The sequence below is a fragment of the Mobula hypostoma genome, chromosome 1 (genome assembly GCF_963921235.1).
Source record: "Mobula hypostoma chromosome 1, sMobHyp1.1, whole genome shotgun sequence".
NCBI lineage: Eukaryota > Metazoa > Chordata > Chondrichthyes > Myliobatiformes > Myliobatidae > Mobula > Mobula hypostoma.
Genome location: NC_086097.1, coordinates 16,566,735 through 16,582,852, shown reverse-complemented (window position 1 = coordinate 16,582,852; position 16,118 = coordinate 16,566,735). Strand labels below are relative to the sequence as shown.

Genomic DNA, 16,118 nt, shown 5'->3' with positions numbered 1-16,118 from the left:
TGTTAATTTCAGGAGTGCTAGAATGTCAAAGCAAGGTTGTAATGCTAAGGCTTTATAACACATTGGTCAGATCACACATGGAGTACTGTAAGCAGTTTTGGAGCCCATATCTAGGGACAGATCTGCCGCTGTTGGAGAGGGTCTAGAGGAAGGTTTGAAGAAGAATCCTAAGGATGAGAAGGTTATCTTTTAAGGAGCCTTTGATGGTTCTGGGCCTGTACTCACTGGAATTTAGAAGACTAAGGGAGAATCTCATTGAAACCTTTCGAATATTGAAAGGCCTGGATAGAGTGGACGTGCAGAGGATATTTCCAGAAGTGGGAGAATGTAGGACCAGAGGCATAGCATTAGAATACAAGGATGTTTTTTTAAAACAGAGCTGAAGATGAATTTCTAAATCCAGAAGGTGGTGTATCTGTGGAATTTGTCGTCACAGGTGGTTGTGGAGGCCAAGTCATTGGTTATATTTAAAGGGGAGATTGATAAGTGCTTGATTAGTAAGAGTGTGAAAGATTAAGGGAAGAAGGCAAGAGAAGAGGGTTGAGTCAGAATGCTAAATCATCAATGTTAGAATGGTAAAGCAGACTTGATGGATTAAATGGCCTAATTCTGCTCTGATGTAATGATCAATATAGTCCTCTATGTGTGGAGCCATAGGAGATGGGTGAGATACTAAATGAATATTTCTCATTTTTATCCCATGGATAAAGTCATAGAAGCAAGGGAAACTAACAGTGATGACCTAAAATAAAAATCTACTTTACAAAAGTGGAGGTGCTGGCAGTCTTAAAGTGTATAAAGGTAAATAAATCCCCAGGGCCTGAGTAAATGTATCATAGGATATTGTGGGAAGGCAGGTAAGAAATTGTGGGGACTCGGCAGATATACTTGTGTCATCTTTAGCCACAGATAAGGTACTGGAAGATTTGGAGGGCAGCTTATGTGACTTCATTTAAGAAGGATTATAAAGACTAGCCTCACAATATAGATCTCTCCAATTCTAGTGATTTCTTCCCTCCCCCTTTTCTTTTTTCCATTCCTCTTTCTTGTTCCCTTCTTATCCCTTCTCTTCTCCTCACCAGCCTAGCATCTCCATCTCATGCCCCTTTTCCCTTTTCTCCCATAGTCCATTCTGCTCCCCTATCAGATTCTTTCTCTTTACCTTTTCCACCTGTCACCTCCAAGCTACTCACTTCATCCCCCTCCCCACCCACCTACCTTCCCTCTCACCTGGCTTCACTTATCACCTTCAAGCTTGTACTCCATCCCCTTCCCCCCACTTTCTCCTTCTGCCTGACCTTCATAGTTCCTCCAGCATTTTGTGTGTGCTACTTTGTAACTTATTGTGGGTTTGACTAACAATTACAGCATTTATTTTTTACTGTTATATTATTCTGCGATAGTTTATTTGGTAGCCTCACATGGTACATGCATATGGTTTTTAATATCTTGAGATTTGTAGTGCCTGTGTTCTATGCAAACATCTTACTCATGTCATTGCTTTTTCCTAAATGTCATTGTAGGATATGACAAAAACTGAAAACTCATTACTTGGACCTGGACCATCTGCTGCTCCTATCCAATCAGAGCGTTGGGATACAGATACATTCCATGGCTTATGGGATTCTGTGTCTCAACCCAAAAATTCTGATTCTAATTATGGATACAGTGAGCCTTCATCTATTTCGACTGCTCCTCTAAGCAAGGCACCACCAATTCAGAAAACAGTTGATTATGGACATGGACGTGGTAAGTGTGAAATTGACAATTGCTTGCACTTATCTGATATGTTCAAAGCAGTAAAATATCCTTTGATTCTTCACTAAAACGTAGTAACCAAAATGGCATTGTCGTGGGGAAAATTTAGAGTGTAGAGCCTAAAGCTTGGTTCATTTAGGACAGCAAAGTGTGCATATTTCTTTTCTGCACATAAGGTTTCTGTCATATACCATTCCTGGCTTGGTTGACAGTTTGGACACTTGAAGTGCTTCCAAGTTCAAAGTTTCTCTTTAACAGTTACGTTTTTTTCACCGCTGTTGTTGTTACACTCGCAACGGCACCCTTTTTCAGCAGCAAAATTCTATTTTCAGGCTACTTTGTGTGAGTCGCTAAAATGAGAATCTGCAAGATCCCTTGATAAATGTAAACATTGAAAAGCATTACTTTTGAGTGGGTTATTCACAAAAAAAAACTTCATTTTATATTCTCTTTCAGATTCAGGACCACCAGGAAGGATTGAACAGATCCCTTATGGTGAACGAGTTTCACTCGGCCCTGAGCCAGTACGGGAAAGGATGTATGACAAAGGTAGGCTGACAATTGTGAAGTACTTTTCCTGATCATTGAAAACACCAGAATCTTTTATTGTATATGAAGTCTCATACAATTTTGCTAGTACGTTTATACATGCGACCAAATGTGTCAAATAGCCTGCAGATATTACATTCAAGTGTTTCTCTTTCTACTTAGATGTACTAGGCCCTCGAGATCGTTTCGGAGACAGAGATTCATTTTTAGAACGAAGGGGAGATCCTTATTTGGATCGTAGAGATTTTGATAGAGAGCATGATCCATACAGGGATAGATCGATGGGCGATTTTGAAAGGGAAGGATTTGATCGTGAAAGATTTGGGCGTGAAGAAAGGTAAGCATGATACCCATTTCAGTAAGTTATTAATCAAGATGAAGAATACTGTACACTGAATAAATATTTCTATGCCACATCTAGTGAATATTTATGAAGGTAGCCAAATCACAATATTCATTTCTTTTTGTAACTGAGCCCAAAATAATGACACAATATTCTAATAGATGCAAAGGTATGATAGATTGAGATAGTTATGATGTGGCAGATTCAGTGGTGTATTTCCCTGAACTGGAGTGTTTAGAACTGGGTGGGGGGGGGGGGTTTCTCAGACTTAAAATAAGGAGATGGCCATTCCAGGAGAAAATGAGAAGATGCTTTTCACTTGCAGCATGTAGATCTTTGAAATTCTCTACCCAAGAGCTGTGGAGGCTCAGTCACTGAGCGTAGTTGGATATCAAGGGAATAAGAGGATTTGGAATTAACAAGGAAAAGTGGCACTGATGAGAACTTGTCAGGCGCTGATGCTTTTCATTTACCATGTAGGTAAACAAAATTCTTTTTCCAGTAATTATTTTTGTATGCTTCATTTACAGAACGCCTCATGGTCCACCTGGTAGATCAAGTGGATATCACAACTATCAGGACAATAAAGACCCTTTCAACCGAGGGGGATTTGAAAGGCCACAGTTTGATCGCTTAACTGATCGACCACCATTTGATCATACACCGACTGGTTTTGGAGGTAACTATTGTAGAACTATTAGTAATATGTTCATGATTCACATTCATGAATTGGTAATTTGCAATACTAACTGTATGACAGCTCACCTGAGTACAATTAAATAAGTGTGTTACACCAGATCTGCATCAAACTGTTGCATTAAATGTTCATTTTTGGCTATTCGTGTGATTTCAGATGTATTGGCAGTTTAAGGTCCTTGTGCTACTAAATTGCGCTCAATAGTACGATTAGAAATTCATATTTTGATGATAGATTCAGTTATGTTGGAACCATCTCTAGGTAGGAGTAAAATCTCAGAATGAATCCATTATATTGCACTCTTTAAGTCAGCCATTGGGGAAAGCAATCCCTCCATAATTTCTTGCCTGTGCTCTTTTCTATCATTATCTAAATTTACATGAGTGCCACTTTTTCATTTTAGCTATCATTGCAATTGAATGTATTGTTAGTTAGGTGGTGTTTTAGTGATGGTAATTTGGGATTGTATATATTCCTGATATGGCTGTACTAGTTTTGAGAAGTTTTGAGCCTTTTGAATTATTTGATCTGTCATATAACATTATTTTCTTGATATCGTATTCTGATTGATGAGCTGAGGGCCATTTTATATCTTTTTTATCTTTACTCTTAAGCTAATTTGTCACTATGGGCTAAGTCAAATCTCATCAATTTCCAAATATTTCAGGTGAAAGAAGAGGATATTCTGATGAGAGGATACCTGCCTCAGCCCCTCATCCAGCACATCCTCCTCCACGTGTTGAAAAAAAACCAGAAAGCAAAAATGTTGATGATATTCTAAAAATGCCTGGCAGACAAAGTCGCCCTGATAGGGTGAGTTAAGTTGATCTGTTTCATGTGTTTTGTAGTCATAGCATCTTATATGGAAGTTGAGTTAACCAGTTCTATGTAATGTTTGAGTATAATTTTGAAGCTACGTGATAGAAATGCAATGAAATAAATTTCAGTCAAACCCTTCCTCTGGAGTCAATGAAGTTAGTTTTCAAAGACCTGCAGAGTCTTAAGTCCATAATCAAAGCACCAGTAGAACATTATAGATTTCTTAGCATCATGCCATGTACTAATCTCTAAACTAACATTACACATGGCAATTACTTGTATTACAAATCTGAAGATCATGAGACCTTTATGCACAAATTGGTTTGAATCCTCCTATTGTTATCTCAACAAATTTATAATTTACACATTTTGTTTAGGTCATATACAATTATATATATTTTCCAGTGAACCTGGCATATTTAAGCATGGGGAATGGAGTCGCAGTGAGTTTAAAAGCAGTGCAGGAGATGGGGCCCAAATGAGATTAAAGGGAACATGGGAAATGGTGCGAGGCGGCAAAACATCTGGATTTCTCAAAAATTATGCAGCTGGTTATTGAAGCTTTGCTCTACCAAAAAATAAATCACGCTCAGTTACTGACAGAAACTGCACAGCCCTCTGAGGTAGAGAATTCTAGAGATACCCCACCATCAATGTGAAGAAATTTCTCACTTCGGTCAGAAATTACCCAGCTCTAATTTTAGACCATGGCTCCGATTTCTTGGCTCTCCAGCATGGGAAAACATCTTTACTGTATCTATCCTATACAGCCCTCCTAAGAATTTGGTGAGTTTTATCTGGTTACCTCCTAACCATCTAAACTCCAGTGATTAATGGCATAGCTGACTTAACCTGTCATTATACTGCAACCTGCCATTCCAGGAGCTAACTTTTGCTGCACTCTGTCTTAGTATGTCTATCCTTTTTTAGGTAAGAAGACCAGAATTGTACACCATTATTCCATGTGTGGTCTCATCATTCCCTTATAACTATAGTAAGGCCTGCACTTGAATCACTTCGTAGTTAAATACCGTCTATTTTCCCAAAGGCCTGGAGCACGTTCATGTCTGTACAATAACTTTGAACATTGCTTTCATTATTTTTCCTGATTTATTACAGATTGTAGTTATTATGCGAGGACTCCCTGGCAGTGGGAAGACACATGTTGCAAAACTCATTCGTGTAAGTACCTCTTTTGATAGAAAAATATTAAAATTTTATCCTCTTTGGAAGCATTGTATAGGAGATCCCTTAATACTTGTGAGAGTACATAATTTGTATTACACAGAGCAAAAGGGGTCACGTCGGAATGTGCAATTTACCTTCGCACTTCTAATTAGGAAAGGATATATTGGGAAATATACTGTATTTTTCCCTTGCTATCAGCAGCTTGTGTCTGGACATGCGTATGTATCCTTATTGATCAATCTTAAAAACTGATGTACTGTAAATTGTTCAGGGTGCACAAGGTATAAACTCCTGGCTTAAGTTTTCTGGAGAGTATCCAGCTTCTACAAATTATCATTGGGAAATTGACGAGCGGAGACGTCAAGGAAATGAGCACAGTTGTGAGAATAGTAGGGTAGTGCTAGGGGGAGAGTTTCAGTTTTCCTGTATTGACAAGGCCACACAGAGTTCAAAGACCCTGGATGGGATTGAACTTACGCTATGCATTCATTATAGTTTACTCTCACAATATATATGTAGATAAATATATACCTACTTGGCAAGGAGCTCCTGAGGGATCAAGGAGGGCCAAGCAACTGAGCTGGCACTGGGGAACTCTGGATCCAGTGACCATAATTCTGTTAGTTTTAAAATAGTTACGGAAAACAATAGAATAGCTCCAGAGGTTCAAGTCCTGAACTGGATCAGGATCTAGCTGGAGTCAATTGGGCAACTATATTTAAAGGCAAAAGAACAGTTGGCAAGTTGGAACCTTTTAAAAGGGTCATGTAAAAACTCTATGGCCAGCACATTCCTGTTAGGGTGAAGGTAGACACATCAAATTCAAGAAACCCTGGCTGACAGGAGATATTGAGGCTCTGGTCATGAAAAAAGTGTACATCACTTTTAGGCAGCTGAGTGCAAATGAATCCCTCCCTTAAAAGAGAAATCATATGGGCAAAAAGCCTCTGAAATTGATTTAGCAGGCAAGCTTAAAGATAATTCTTCAGTTATATTAACAGTAGAAGAGTGACTATGGAGAGACTAGGTCCTCTTAAAGGCCATCAGGGGCCTCTGTGTGGAACCACAGGTAATGCCAGATTTTTAATGCCTATTTCTTTTCAGAGTTTGCTAAAACAAAATAACATGGGTGCTAAAGAAGTGAGAGTAATAAGTAATGCACACAAAATGCTGGAGGAACTCAGCAGGTATTGAGGTCTTAGAACAGGCATATAACGAGGAAGGGGCTATTTGTATTCTTGAAATGAATTAAGGTGGGCAAAACCCAAGAGCTTGACCAAGTACATCCCCAGACCTCATGGGAAGCCCGGGAAGAAATAGCGGAGGCACTTGTAGAGATATTTGCATTGTTGTTGGCCACTAAAAAAAAGTTCCAGAAGACTGGTGGGTAGCTAATGTTATTCCATTGTTCAAGGGTAGTAAGGATAATCCAGAGAGCTACAGGCTGGTGAGGCTGACTTCATTTGTAAGGAAGTTACTGGAAGGAATTCTGAGGGACAAGATCCACTATCACTTGGATAGTCTAGGCCTGATCAGGAATGGCATAGTTTTGTGTGTGGGAGATCATATCTGACAAATCTATTGGCGTTTTCTATAGAGATAACTAAGGGGATAGATGAAAGTTCGGCAGTGACTGTTGTCTACATGGACATTTGTAAGGCCTTTGACAAGATCCCACCTGGGAGTCTGATCTAGAAGATTAGGTCAACGGGTTCAGGGGAGCTGTCAAGGTGGATTCAGAATTGGCTTGATGATAGGGAGCAGAGGGTGATAGTTGAATTTGATTCTCGGACTCAAGGCCTGTGATGAGCGGGATGTCCCAGGGATCAGTGTTGGGACCGCTGTTATTCATTATAAAATTAAACAATTTGGATATGTCCGTACAAGGAAAGATTAGCAAATTTGCCGATGATATTAAATTAGGGGAATTTGCTGATTACAAGCAGGTTACAGTGAATTGCAAAGAGATCTTAATCAGTTAAGGAGATGGGATGAGGAATGGCAAATGGATTTCAACTTGAATAAGTGTGAGGTAATGCTTTTTGGATATTTCAAGCCAGGGTAGGACTTACAGATTGAATGGCAGGGCACTGGTGAGTGTTGTGGAATGTTCAAAGTAGATTTAAAGTTCAAAGTAAATTTATTATCAAAGTACATATATGTCACCATATACAACCCTGAGTAATTTTCTTATGGGCATAATCAATAAATCCATGACAGAATAATAACCATAATAGAATCAATGGAAGACTGCGGGCATTCAGCCAGTATTCTCCCATATATGTGAGTATGTTCCTCTGTCCCACTACACTCATTGCTGAAAGCAGCCATGCAAGTAGACAGGGTGGTGAAGAATGCATTCAGCATGTGAGTCTTTTCAGTCAGGATATCAAGTTTAGGAGTAGGGTCATTAGGGACTATCTATGGGAAGCCTGTGGCACTGAGTCTCCAATTTCCCCGGGATCAATAAAGTATGACTATGACTATGACTAGCTCAGAAGGGTAGGTAACTGAAGAGGATGGAAGCAGTAATAGGGGACTCTATAGTCAGGGGGACAGGTAGGTGATTCTGTGGATGTGAAAATGTTTCTGAACACATCTACAATTTCCTGAAAAGGGAGGGTGAGTAGCCAGAAGTTATGGTAAATATTGGTACTAATGACATGGTAGAAAAAGGGAGGACGTCCTGATAAAAGAAGACAGAGTTATGAAGGAAGCTGAGAAGCAAGACCTCATGGGCAGTAATCTCAGGATTTCTGCCTGTGCCACGCAACAGTGAGGATGGGAATGGAATGAAATGGCAGATAAATGTGTGGCTGAAGAATTGGAACAGGGAGCAGGGAATCAGATTTCTGGTTATTTGGGACCTCTTCTAGGGCAGGTGTGAGCTGTACAAATGGGACAGGTTGCACTTGAATCCGAGGAGGACCACTATTCTTGCAAGCAGGTTTACTAGAACTGCTGGGAGTGGTTTAAACTAATACGGCAGGGGGATGGGAACCAGTATGATAGAGCTGAGGATGAGCCAGCAGGTTTACAAGTAGATGATGAATGTAACATGAATGTAAGGAAGGTCAAGCCAATGATTGGGTACAAATGTCGACAGAACAAAGAGTTAAATTGTACCACAGAGACAAAATTCAAAAGGGGGAAGAATGCAAGACTGAAAGTGTTCTATATAAAAGCACGTAGCATTCAGAATAAGGTGGATGAACTCGTGGCGCAATTAGAGATTGGTTGGTATGATGTGGGTATCACTGAGTCGTGGCAGAAAGGCCATAGTTGGGAGCTTAACATCAAAGGATATTCTTAGTATCAAAAGGACAGGCAGGAAGGCATATGTGGTAGTGTGACTCTGTTAGTAAGAGATGGAATTACATCTTTAGAAAGAAGTGACATAGGGTCAGAGAAGGTTGCATTTTTGTGGATGGAGTTAAGAAATTGCAAGGGTTAAAAAACCATTATGGGAATCATATATAGGCCTCCACATAGTAGCCAAGATGTGGGGTTGAGATTGCAAAGGGAGCTGGAAAAGGCATGTAATAAGGGTAATGACACAGTTGTAATGGGAGACCAGTATGCAAGGGGATTGGGAAAATCAGATTGGTGTCGGATCACAGGAGAGGGAATTTGTTGAATGCCTATGAGATGTGCTTGAGGCTACTCAGGGGAAGGCTATCTTAGATTGGGTGTTCTGTAATAACCCAGATCGTATTAGAAAGCTTAATGTAAAGAAACCCTGAGGAGGCAGTGATCATAATATGAGTGAATTCATGCTGTATTTTAGAAACATAAGTCACATGTATCAGAATCGCAATGGAGTAAAGGGAGTTACAGAGGCATGAGAGAGTACTTTGCCCGGGTGGACTGGGGGAGGATACTGGTGGGAATGACAGCAAAGCAGAGGTGGCTAAAGTTCCTGCGAATAGTTCACAGGGCGCAGGATAGATATGTCCCACAGAAGAATTTGTTCTCAAATGACGGGTAGACAACTGTGGCTGACAGGGGAAGTTACGGGCTACATAAAAGCCAAGGAAAGGGCATATCAGGTAGCAAAAGTCAGGGGGAATTGGATGATTGGGAAGCTTTCAAAATCTAACAAAAGGCAACTAAAAAAGCTAAAAGAAGGGAAAAGATGAAGTATGAGAGCAAACTAGCCAACAATATAAAATAGGATACCAAAATTTTTTTCAGTTATATAAAGAGGTGAGAACTGGAAAATGATGCTGGTGAGGTAGTAATGGGGGACAAAGAAATGGCAGATGAACTTCACTTTCAATCTTTTTTATGGATTTAAAAGAATAAGGATAAATACAAACCAGAGGAGAGGTTATCTCAAATACATATTTCAATAATAGTACAAAGAAAGGAATATACACTGTCAAAATCATGTATAGTATTAAGCTAATATAAAGAAAGAAAAGAACCATTTCTCCTCTTAACAGTTCATAGAAAAGAAGACTCAAGATTTCTGTTATTGAGAAAAAAAACCCACTAAACTAACCTAAAACAAATAAAAAAAAAGGGACTGGGCAGTCCATTTTGAGGATACAGTTTAAAAAAAAGGAAAAATCCTTCTGGTCAAATCTAAAACTTCGCGGAGAAGAAAAGAAGTTAACTGAAAAAGTAAAAGAATTGGATCATATGAAAATATTGAATAAAAAGTTGCCAAGTTTGCTCAAATTTAGAAGATGTGTCAAACGTCCGACTCCTTATTTTCCCAAACTTAAACAAGACATAATGGAGGAGAGCCAAAAAAAACCAGTAGGTGGATTGGGATCCTCTCAGTACAATAATGGGGATTTTGCATCTGTCTTCATGGGGAAGACACTAACTGTATGCCAGAGGTCCATGAGTATCAGAGAGCAGGAGTGAGTGCCGTTGTTAGGCAAATAAGGCACCTCGACCAGATGGACTACAGCCCGGAGTCCTGAGAGCAGTTGTTGAAGAGGTAATGGATGCATTGGTCAGGATCTTTCAATAATCACTTGATTCTTGTATGGCCCCAGAGGGCTGGAAGATTGGAAATATCTCTCCACTCTTTAAGAAGGGAGGAAGGCAAAAGAAAGGAAATTATAGGCCAGTTAGCCTAACCTCAGTGGGTGGGAAAGTGTTAGAGTCTATTATTAAGGATGAAGTTTCAGGGTACTTGGAGACTAATGATAAAATAAGTCAAAGTCAGCATGGTTTCTGTAAAGGGAAATCTTACCTGACAAATCTGTTGGAGTTTTTCGAGGAAATACCAAGCAGGGTAGACAAAGGTCTGCATTCCAGTGTACTTAAGGAGGTGGCTCTAGAAATCGTGGCAAGTAAAGGCATCCGTTAGTCTTGCAAGACCATTGATCTGCACCTGGAAAGTCTTCACTCTCCAGGGCGCAGGCCTGGGCAAGGTTGTATGGAAGACCAGCAGTTGCCCATGCTGCAAGTCTCCCCTCTCCACGACACTGATGTTGTCCAAGGGAAGGAAGGCATTAGGACCCATACAGCTTGGCACCAGTGTCGTTGCAGAGCAATGCGTGATTAAGTGCCTTGCTCAAGGACACAACACATTCCCTAGGCTGGGGCTCGAACTCACGACCTTCAGGTCACTAGTCCAATGCCTTAACCACTTGGCCACATGCCCACAAATCATGGATGCATTGGTAATCATTTTCCAATGTTCTATCGATTCAGGATCAGTTCCTGTGGATTGGAAGGTAGCTAATGTTATCCCACTTTTTAAGAAAGGAGGGAGAGAGAAAAGGGAATTATAGACCAGTTAGCCTGACATCAGTGGTGGGGAAGATGCTGGAGTCAATTATAAAAGATGAAATAGCGGCATATTTGGATAGCAGTAACAGGATCAGTCTGAGTCAGCATGGATTTACAAAGGGGAAATCATGCTTGACTAATCTTCTGGAATTTTTTTGAGGATGTTACTATGAAAATAGACAAGGGAGAGCAAGTGGATGTAGTGTACCTGGACTTTCAGAAAGCCTTTGATAAGGTCCTACCTAGGAGATTAGTGGGCAAAATTGGAGCACATGGTATTGTGGGTAGGGTACTGACATGGATAGAAAATTGGTTGGCAGACAGGAAACAAAGAGTAGGGATTAACAGGTCCCTTTCAGAATGGCAGGCAGTGACTAGTGGGGTACCGCAAGGCTCGGTGCTGGGACCGCAGCTATTTACAATATACATTAATGATTTAGATGAAGGGATTAAAAGTAACATTAGCAAATTTGCAGATGACACAAAGCTGGGTGGCAGTGTGACATGTGAGGAGGATGGTATGAGAATGCAGGATGACTTGAACAGGTTGGGTGAGTGGGCAGGTGCGTGGCAGATGCGGTTTAATGTGGATAAATGTGAGATTATTCACTTTGGTGGCAAGAACAAGGCAGATTACTATCTGAATGGTGTCAAGTTAGGAAAAGGGGAAGTACAAGGAGATCTTGGTGTCCTTGTTCATCAGTCACTGAAAGTAAGCATGTAGATACAGCAGGCAGTGAAGAAAACTAATGGCATGTTGGCCTTCATAACAAGGGGAGTTGAGTATAGGAGCAAAAAGGTCCTTCTGCAGTTGTACAGGGCCCTGGTGAGACCACACCTGGAGCATTGTGTGTAGTTTTGGTCTCCAAATTTGAGGAAGGACATTCTTGCTGTTGAGGGAGTGCAGCATAGGTTCACGAGGTTAATTCCCAGGAAGGCGGGACTGTCATATGTTGAGAGATTGGAGCGACTGGGCTTGTGTACACTGGAATTTAGAAGGATGAGAGGGGATCTGATTGAAACATATAAGATTATTAAGGGATTGGACACGCTAGAGGCAGGAAACATGTTCCCGATGTTGGGGGAGTCCAGAACCAGAGGCCACAGTTTAAGAATAAGGGTTAGGCCATTTAGAACAGAGTTGAGGAAAAACTTTTTCACCCAGAGAGTTGTGGATCTGTGGAGTGCTCTGCCTCAGAAGGCAGTGGAGGCCAATTCTCTGGATGCTTTCAAGAAAGAGTTAGATAGAGCTCTTAAAGATAGTGGAGTCAAGGGATGTGGGGAGAAGGCAGGAAAAGGGTGCTGATTGTGGTTGATCAGCTATGCTCACAGTGAATGGCGGTGCTGACTCAAAGGGCCAAACGGCCTACTCCTGCACCTATTGTCTATTGGCTATAAGATATTGGAGCAGAATTAGGCCTATTGAGTCTGCTGCACCATTCCATCGTGGTTGATTCAAATTTTCCTCTCAGCCCCAATCCCCTGCCTTCTCGCCATATCCCTTCGTGCCCTGATCAATCAAGAATCTATCAGCCTCTGCCTTAAATATTCATAAAGATTTGGCCTCCAAGCTGCCAATGGCAAGAATTCCACAGACTCACCACTCTCTGGCTAAAGAAATTCCTCCTCTTCTAAAAGGATGCCCCTCTATTCTGAGGCTGACTCTTCCACCAAGGGAAACATCATCTCCACATCTACCATATCAAGGCTTTTCAACATTCAATAGGTTTCCATGAGGTCACTCCTCATTCTTCTGAATTAATGTGAATACGTGCCGACAGCCAACAAACACTCCTCATAATGTCAAGCCATTCAATCCTGGAATCATCTTTGTGAACTTTCTTTGAATCTCCTCCAGTTTGTGCACATCCTTTCTTAAGATAAGAGGTCCAAAACTGCTCGCAGTACTCCAAGTGAGGGCTCACTAGTGCTTTATAAAGTCTCAACATTACATCCTTGCTTTTATATTCTAGTCCTCTCGAAATGAATGCTAACATTGCATTTGCCTTTTTGACCACAGACTCAGTTTTCACCTCAGTTTTTTGTACTTTCTCTCCATTTAGAAAATAGTCAACCCTTTCATTTCTTCTACCCAAGTTTATGACCATACACTTCCTGACATGATTCCATCTGCCATTTCTTTGCCTATTCCCCTACTCTAAGTCCTTTGGTAACCTCTCTACTTCTTCAAAACTATCTGCCCCTCCACCTATCTTCATATCATCTGAAAACTACAACAAAGTCATCAATTCAATCATCCAAATCATTGACATATAATGTAAAAAGAATTGGTCCAAACACAAACCCCCGTTGAACACCACTAGTCACTGGCAGCCAATCAGAACAGTTCCCTTTATTCCCATTTTTTGCTTCCTGACAGTTAGCCACTGCCTTATCCATGCTAGAGTCTTTCCTGTAATACCATGGGCTTGAAGCTTGTTAGGCAGTCTCGTGTGTGGCACCATTGCTTGGAATGAAGTTCCAGAGGCATTAGTCGAGGCAGGTACAATTGCAACATTTAAGAGGCAGTGGGGTAGGTATGTGGACGGGAATGATTTGGAGGGTAATGGGCCAAATGTGAGCAACTGGAACGAACAGGGAGAGCACTGTGGGGTAGGCATGGACCTTTTGTGCTGTATTACTCTGACACTTAACTGTAAAATTCATTGCCTTAGCAATGGGGATATTAAACAGGCAGGATATTTGCCTTGAAAATCAAAACAACTGCTGATGCTGGCTATCTGAAAGGTAGTTCCAAGACACGATGTCTACTGACTTACGAGTATCTTGGCAGAAGTTACGCACACATTATTTAATCAGGTATTTCTTAAAAATCTTTGCACCTTGCTGTGCATAATTGGATCTTAAAAATAATTTGTCATATGTAGTGTTTGTCAGCAGAGATTGAATGTACTAATTCATGTATCGCTTTGTACTCGTGACAATAAATTTAAGTGATTAAATAGTTGTTTTATTGAGTGGTGTGGGCACTTCATTATGCAAAGTTAAGGATTAATTTGCTCTTAAGCATAATCATATTAAACTAAACAATTAGATCTTCTTTGCACAGACTCTGCATTAGCTTATCATCTTAAGTATTTAGTTTGCATTTCTTTCATTTTTAGGATAAGGAGGTAGACAATGGAGGAGCTGCACCACGGGTTCTCAGCTTGGATGATTACTTCATGACTGAAGTGGAGAAAGTGGTGAAGGATCCAGACAGTGGCAAACGAATTAAAAAGAAGGTACGTGCTTCAAAATAAAAGCAAATGAACTCCACATTGTACATATAATAATGTTCCCTGGTCATTCAAGCTTGAAGATCATATAGTTGTAGATGTCAGAGATGTATTTCAAGATCAAAATTAAGCTTGTAGAAACATAGAAAATCTACAGCACAATACAGGTGCTAGGGCCCACAATGCTATGCCGAACATGTACGTACTTTAGAAATTACCTAGGGTTACCCATAGCCCTTTTTCTAAGCTCCATGTACCTATCCAGGTGTCTCTTAAATGACCCTATTATATCCACCTCCACCATAGTCACTGGCAGCCCATTCCACGCACTCACCACTCTCTGCGTAAAAACCTTACCCCTGACATCCCCTCTGCATCTACTTCCAAGCATCTTAAAACTGTGCCCTCTCGTGTTAGCCATTTCAGCCCTGGGGAAAAGCCTCTGACTACCTACACGATCAATGCTTCTCGTCATCTTATACACTTCTATCAGGTCACTTCTCATCCTCCGTTGCTCCAAGGAGAAAAAGGCGATGTTCACTCGATCTATTCTGATAAGGCATGCTCCCCAATCCAGGCAACATCCTTGTAAATCTCCTCTGCACCCTTTCTATAGTTTCCGTATTCTTCCTGTACTGAGGTGACCAGAACTTAGCACAGTGCTCCAAGTGGGGTCTGACCAGGGTCCTATACAGCTGTAACATTATCTCTCGGCTTCTGGACTCAATCCCATGGTTGATGAAGGTCATTACACCATATAACGCCTTAGCCACATAGTCAACCTGTGCAGCAGCTTTGAGTGTCCTATGGACACAGACCCCAAGATCCCTCTGATCCTCCACACTGCCAGGAGTCTTACCATTAATACTATATTCTGCCATCATATTTGGCCTACCAAAATGAACCACCTCACACTTATCTGGGTTGAATTCCATCTGCCACTTGTCAGTCCATTTTTGTATCCTATCAATGTCCCACTCTAACCTCTGACAGCCCTCCAGACTATCCACAACACCCTCAACCTTTGTGTCAATAGCAGATTTACTAATCCATCCCTCCACTTCCTCATTCAGGTCATTTATAAAATTCATGAAGAGAAGAGGTCCCAAAACAGATCCCTGAGGCATACCACTGGTCACCAACCTCCATGCAGAATATGACCCGTCCACAGCCACTGTTTACCCTCCGTGGACAAGCCAATTCTGGATCCACAAAGCCTCCTTACTTTCTCAATAAGCCTTGCATGGGGTATCTTATCAAATGCCTTGCTGATATCCATATGCACTACATCTTCTGCTCTAACCTTCATCATTGTGTTCAGTCACTTCCTCAAAAAATTCCTGGGCTGTCTCTACTCCCTTTCTTGAATAAGGTAACAACATATGCAACCCTCCAATCCTCCAGAACCTCTCCTGTCCCCATTGATGATGCAAAGATCATTGCCAGAGGCTTAGCAATCTCCTCCCTTCCCTCCCACTGTAGCCTGGGGTATATCTCGTTCGGTCCTGGTGACTTATCCAACTATATACTTTCCAAAAGCTCCTGCACATCCTCTTTCTTCGTGCCTATGTACTCAAGCTTTTCAGTCCGCTGTAAGTCATCCCTACAATTGCCAAGGTCCTTTATCATAGTGAATACTGAAGCAAAGTATCCATTAAGTACCTCCGTTATCTCCTCCAGTTCCATACACACTTTTCCACTGTCACACTTGATTGGTCCTATTCTCTCACATCTTATCCTCTTGCTCTTCGCATACTTGTAGAATGCCTTGGGG

General features: G+C 41.0%; 1 protein-coding gene across 2 annotated transcripts in view; it reads left to right on the top strand.

Annotated features, from left to right (window-relative positions):
• The window catches only part of LOC134344335 (YLP motif-containing protein 1-like), a 123,204-nt gene that overhangs the window by 65,775 nt on the left and 41,311 nt on the right, over positions 1-16,118 (top strand). For both annotated transcript variants that reach the window (XM_063043945.1, XM_063043937.1), the window contains exons 8-14: positions 1,524-1,749; positions 2,215-2,307; positions 2,470-2,644; positions 3,181-3,329; positions 4,015-4,160; positions 5,286-5,348; positions 14,231-14,350. In XM_063043945.1, the coding sequence (XP_062900015.1) occupies positions 1,524-1,749; positions 2,215-2,307; positions 2,470-2,644; positions 3,181-3,329; positions 4,015-4,160; positions 5,286-5,348; positions 14,231-14,350 (972 nt within the window). The remainder of the gene's footprint in view (positions 1-1,523; positions 1,750-2,214; positions 2,308-2,469; positions 2,645-3,180; positions 3,330-4,014; positions 4,161-5,285; positions 5,349-14,230; positions 14,351-16,118) is intronic.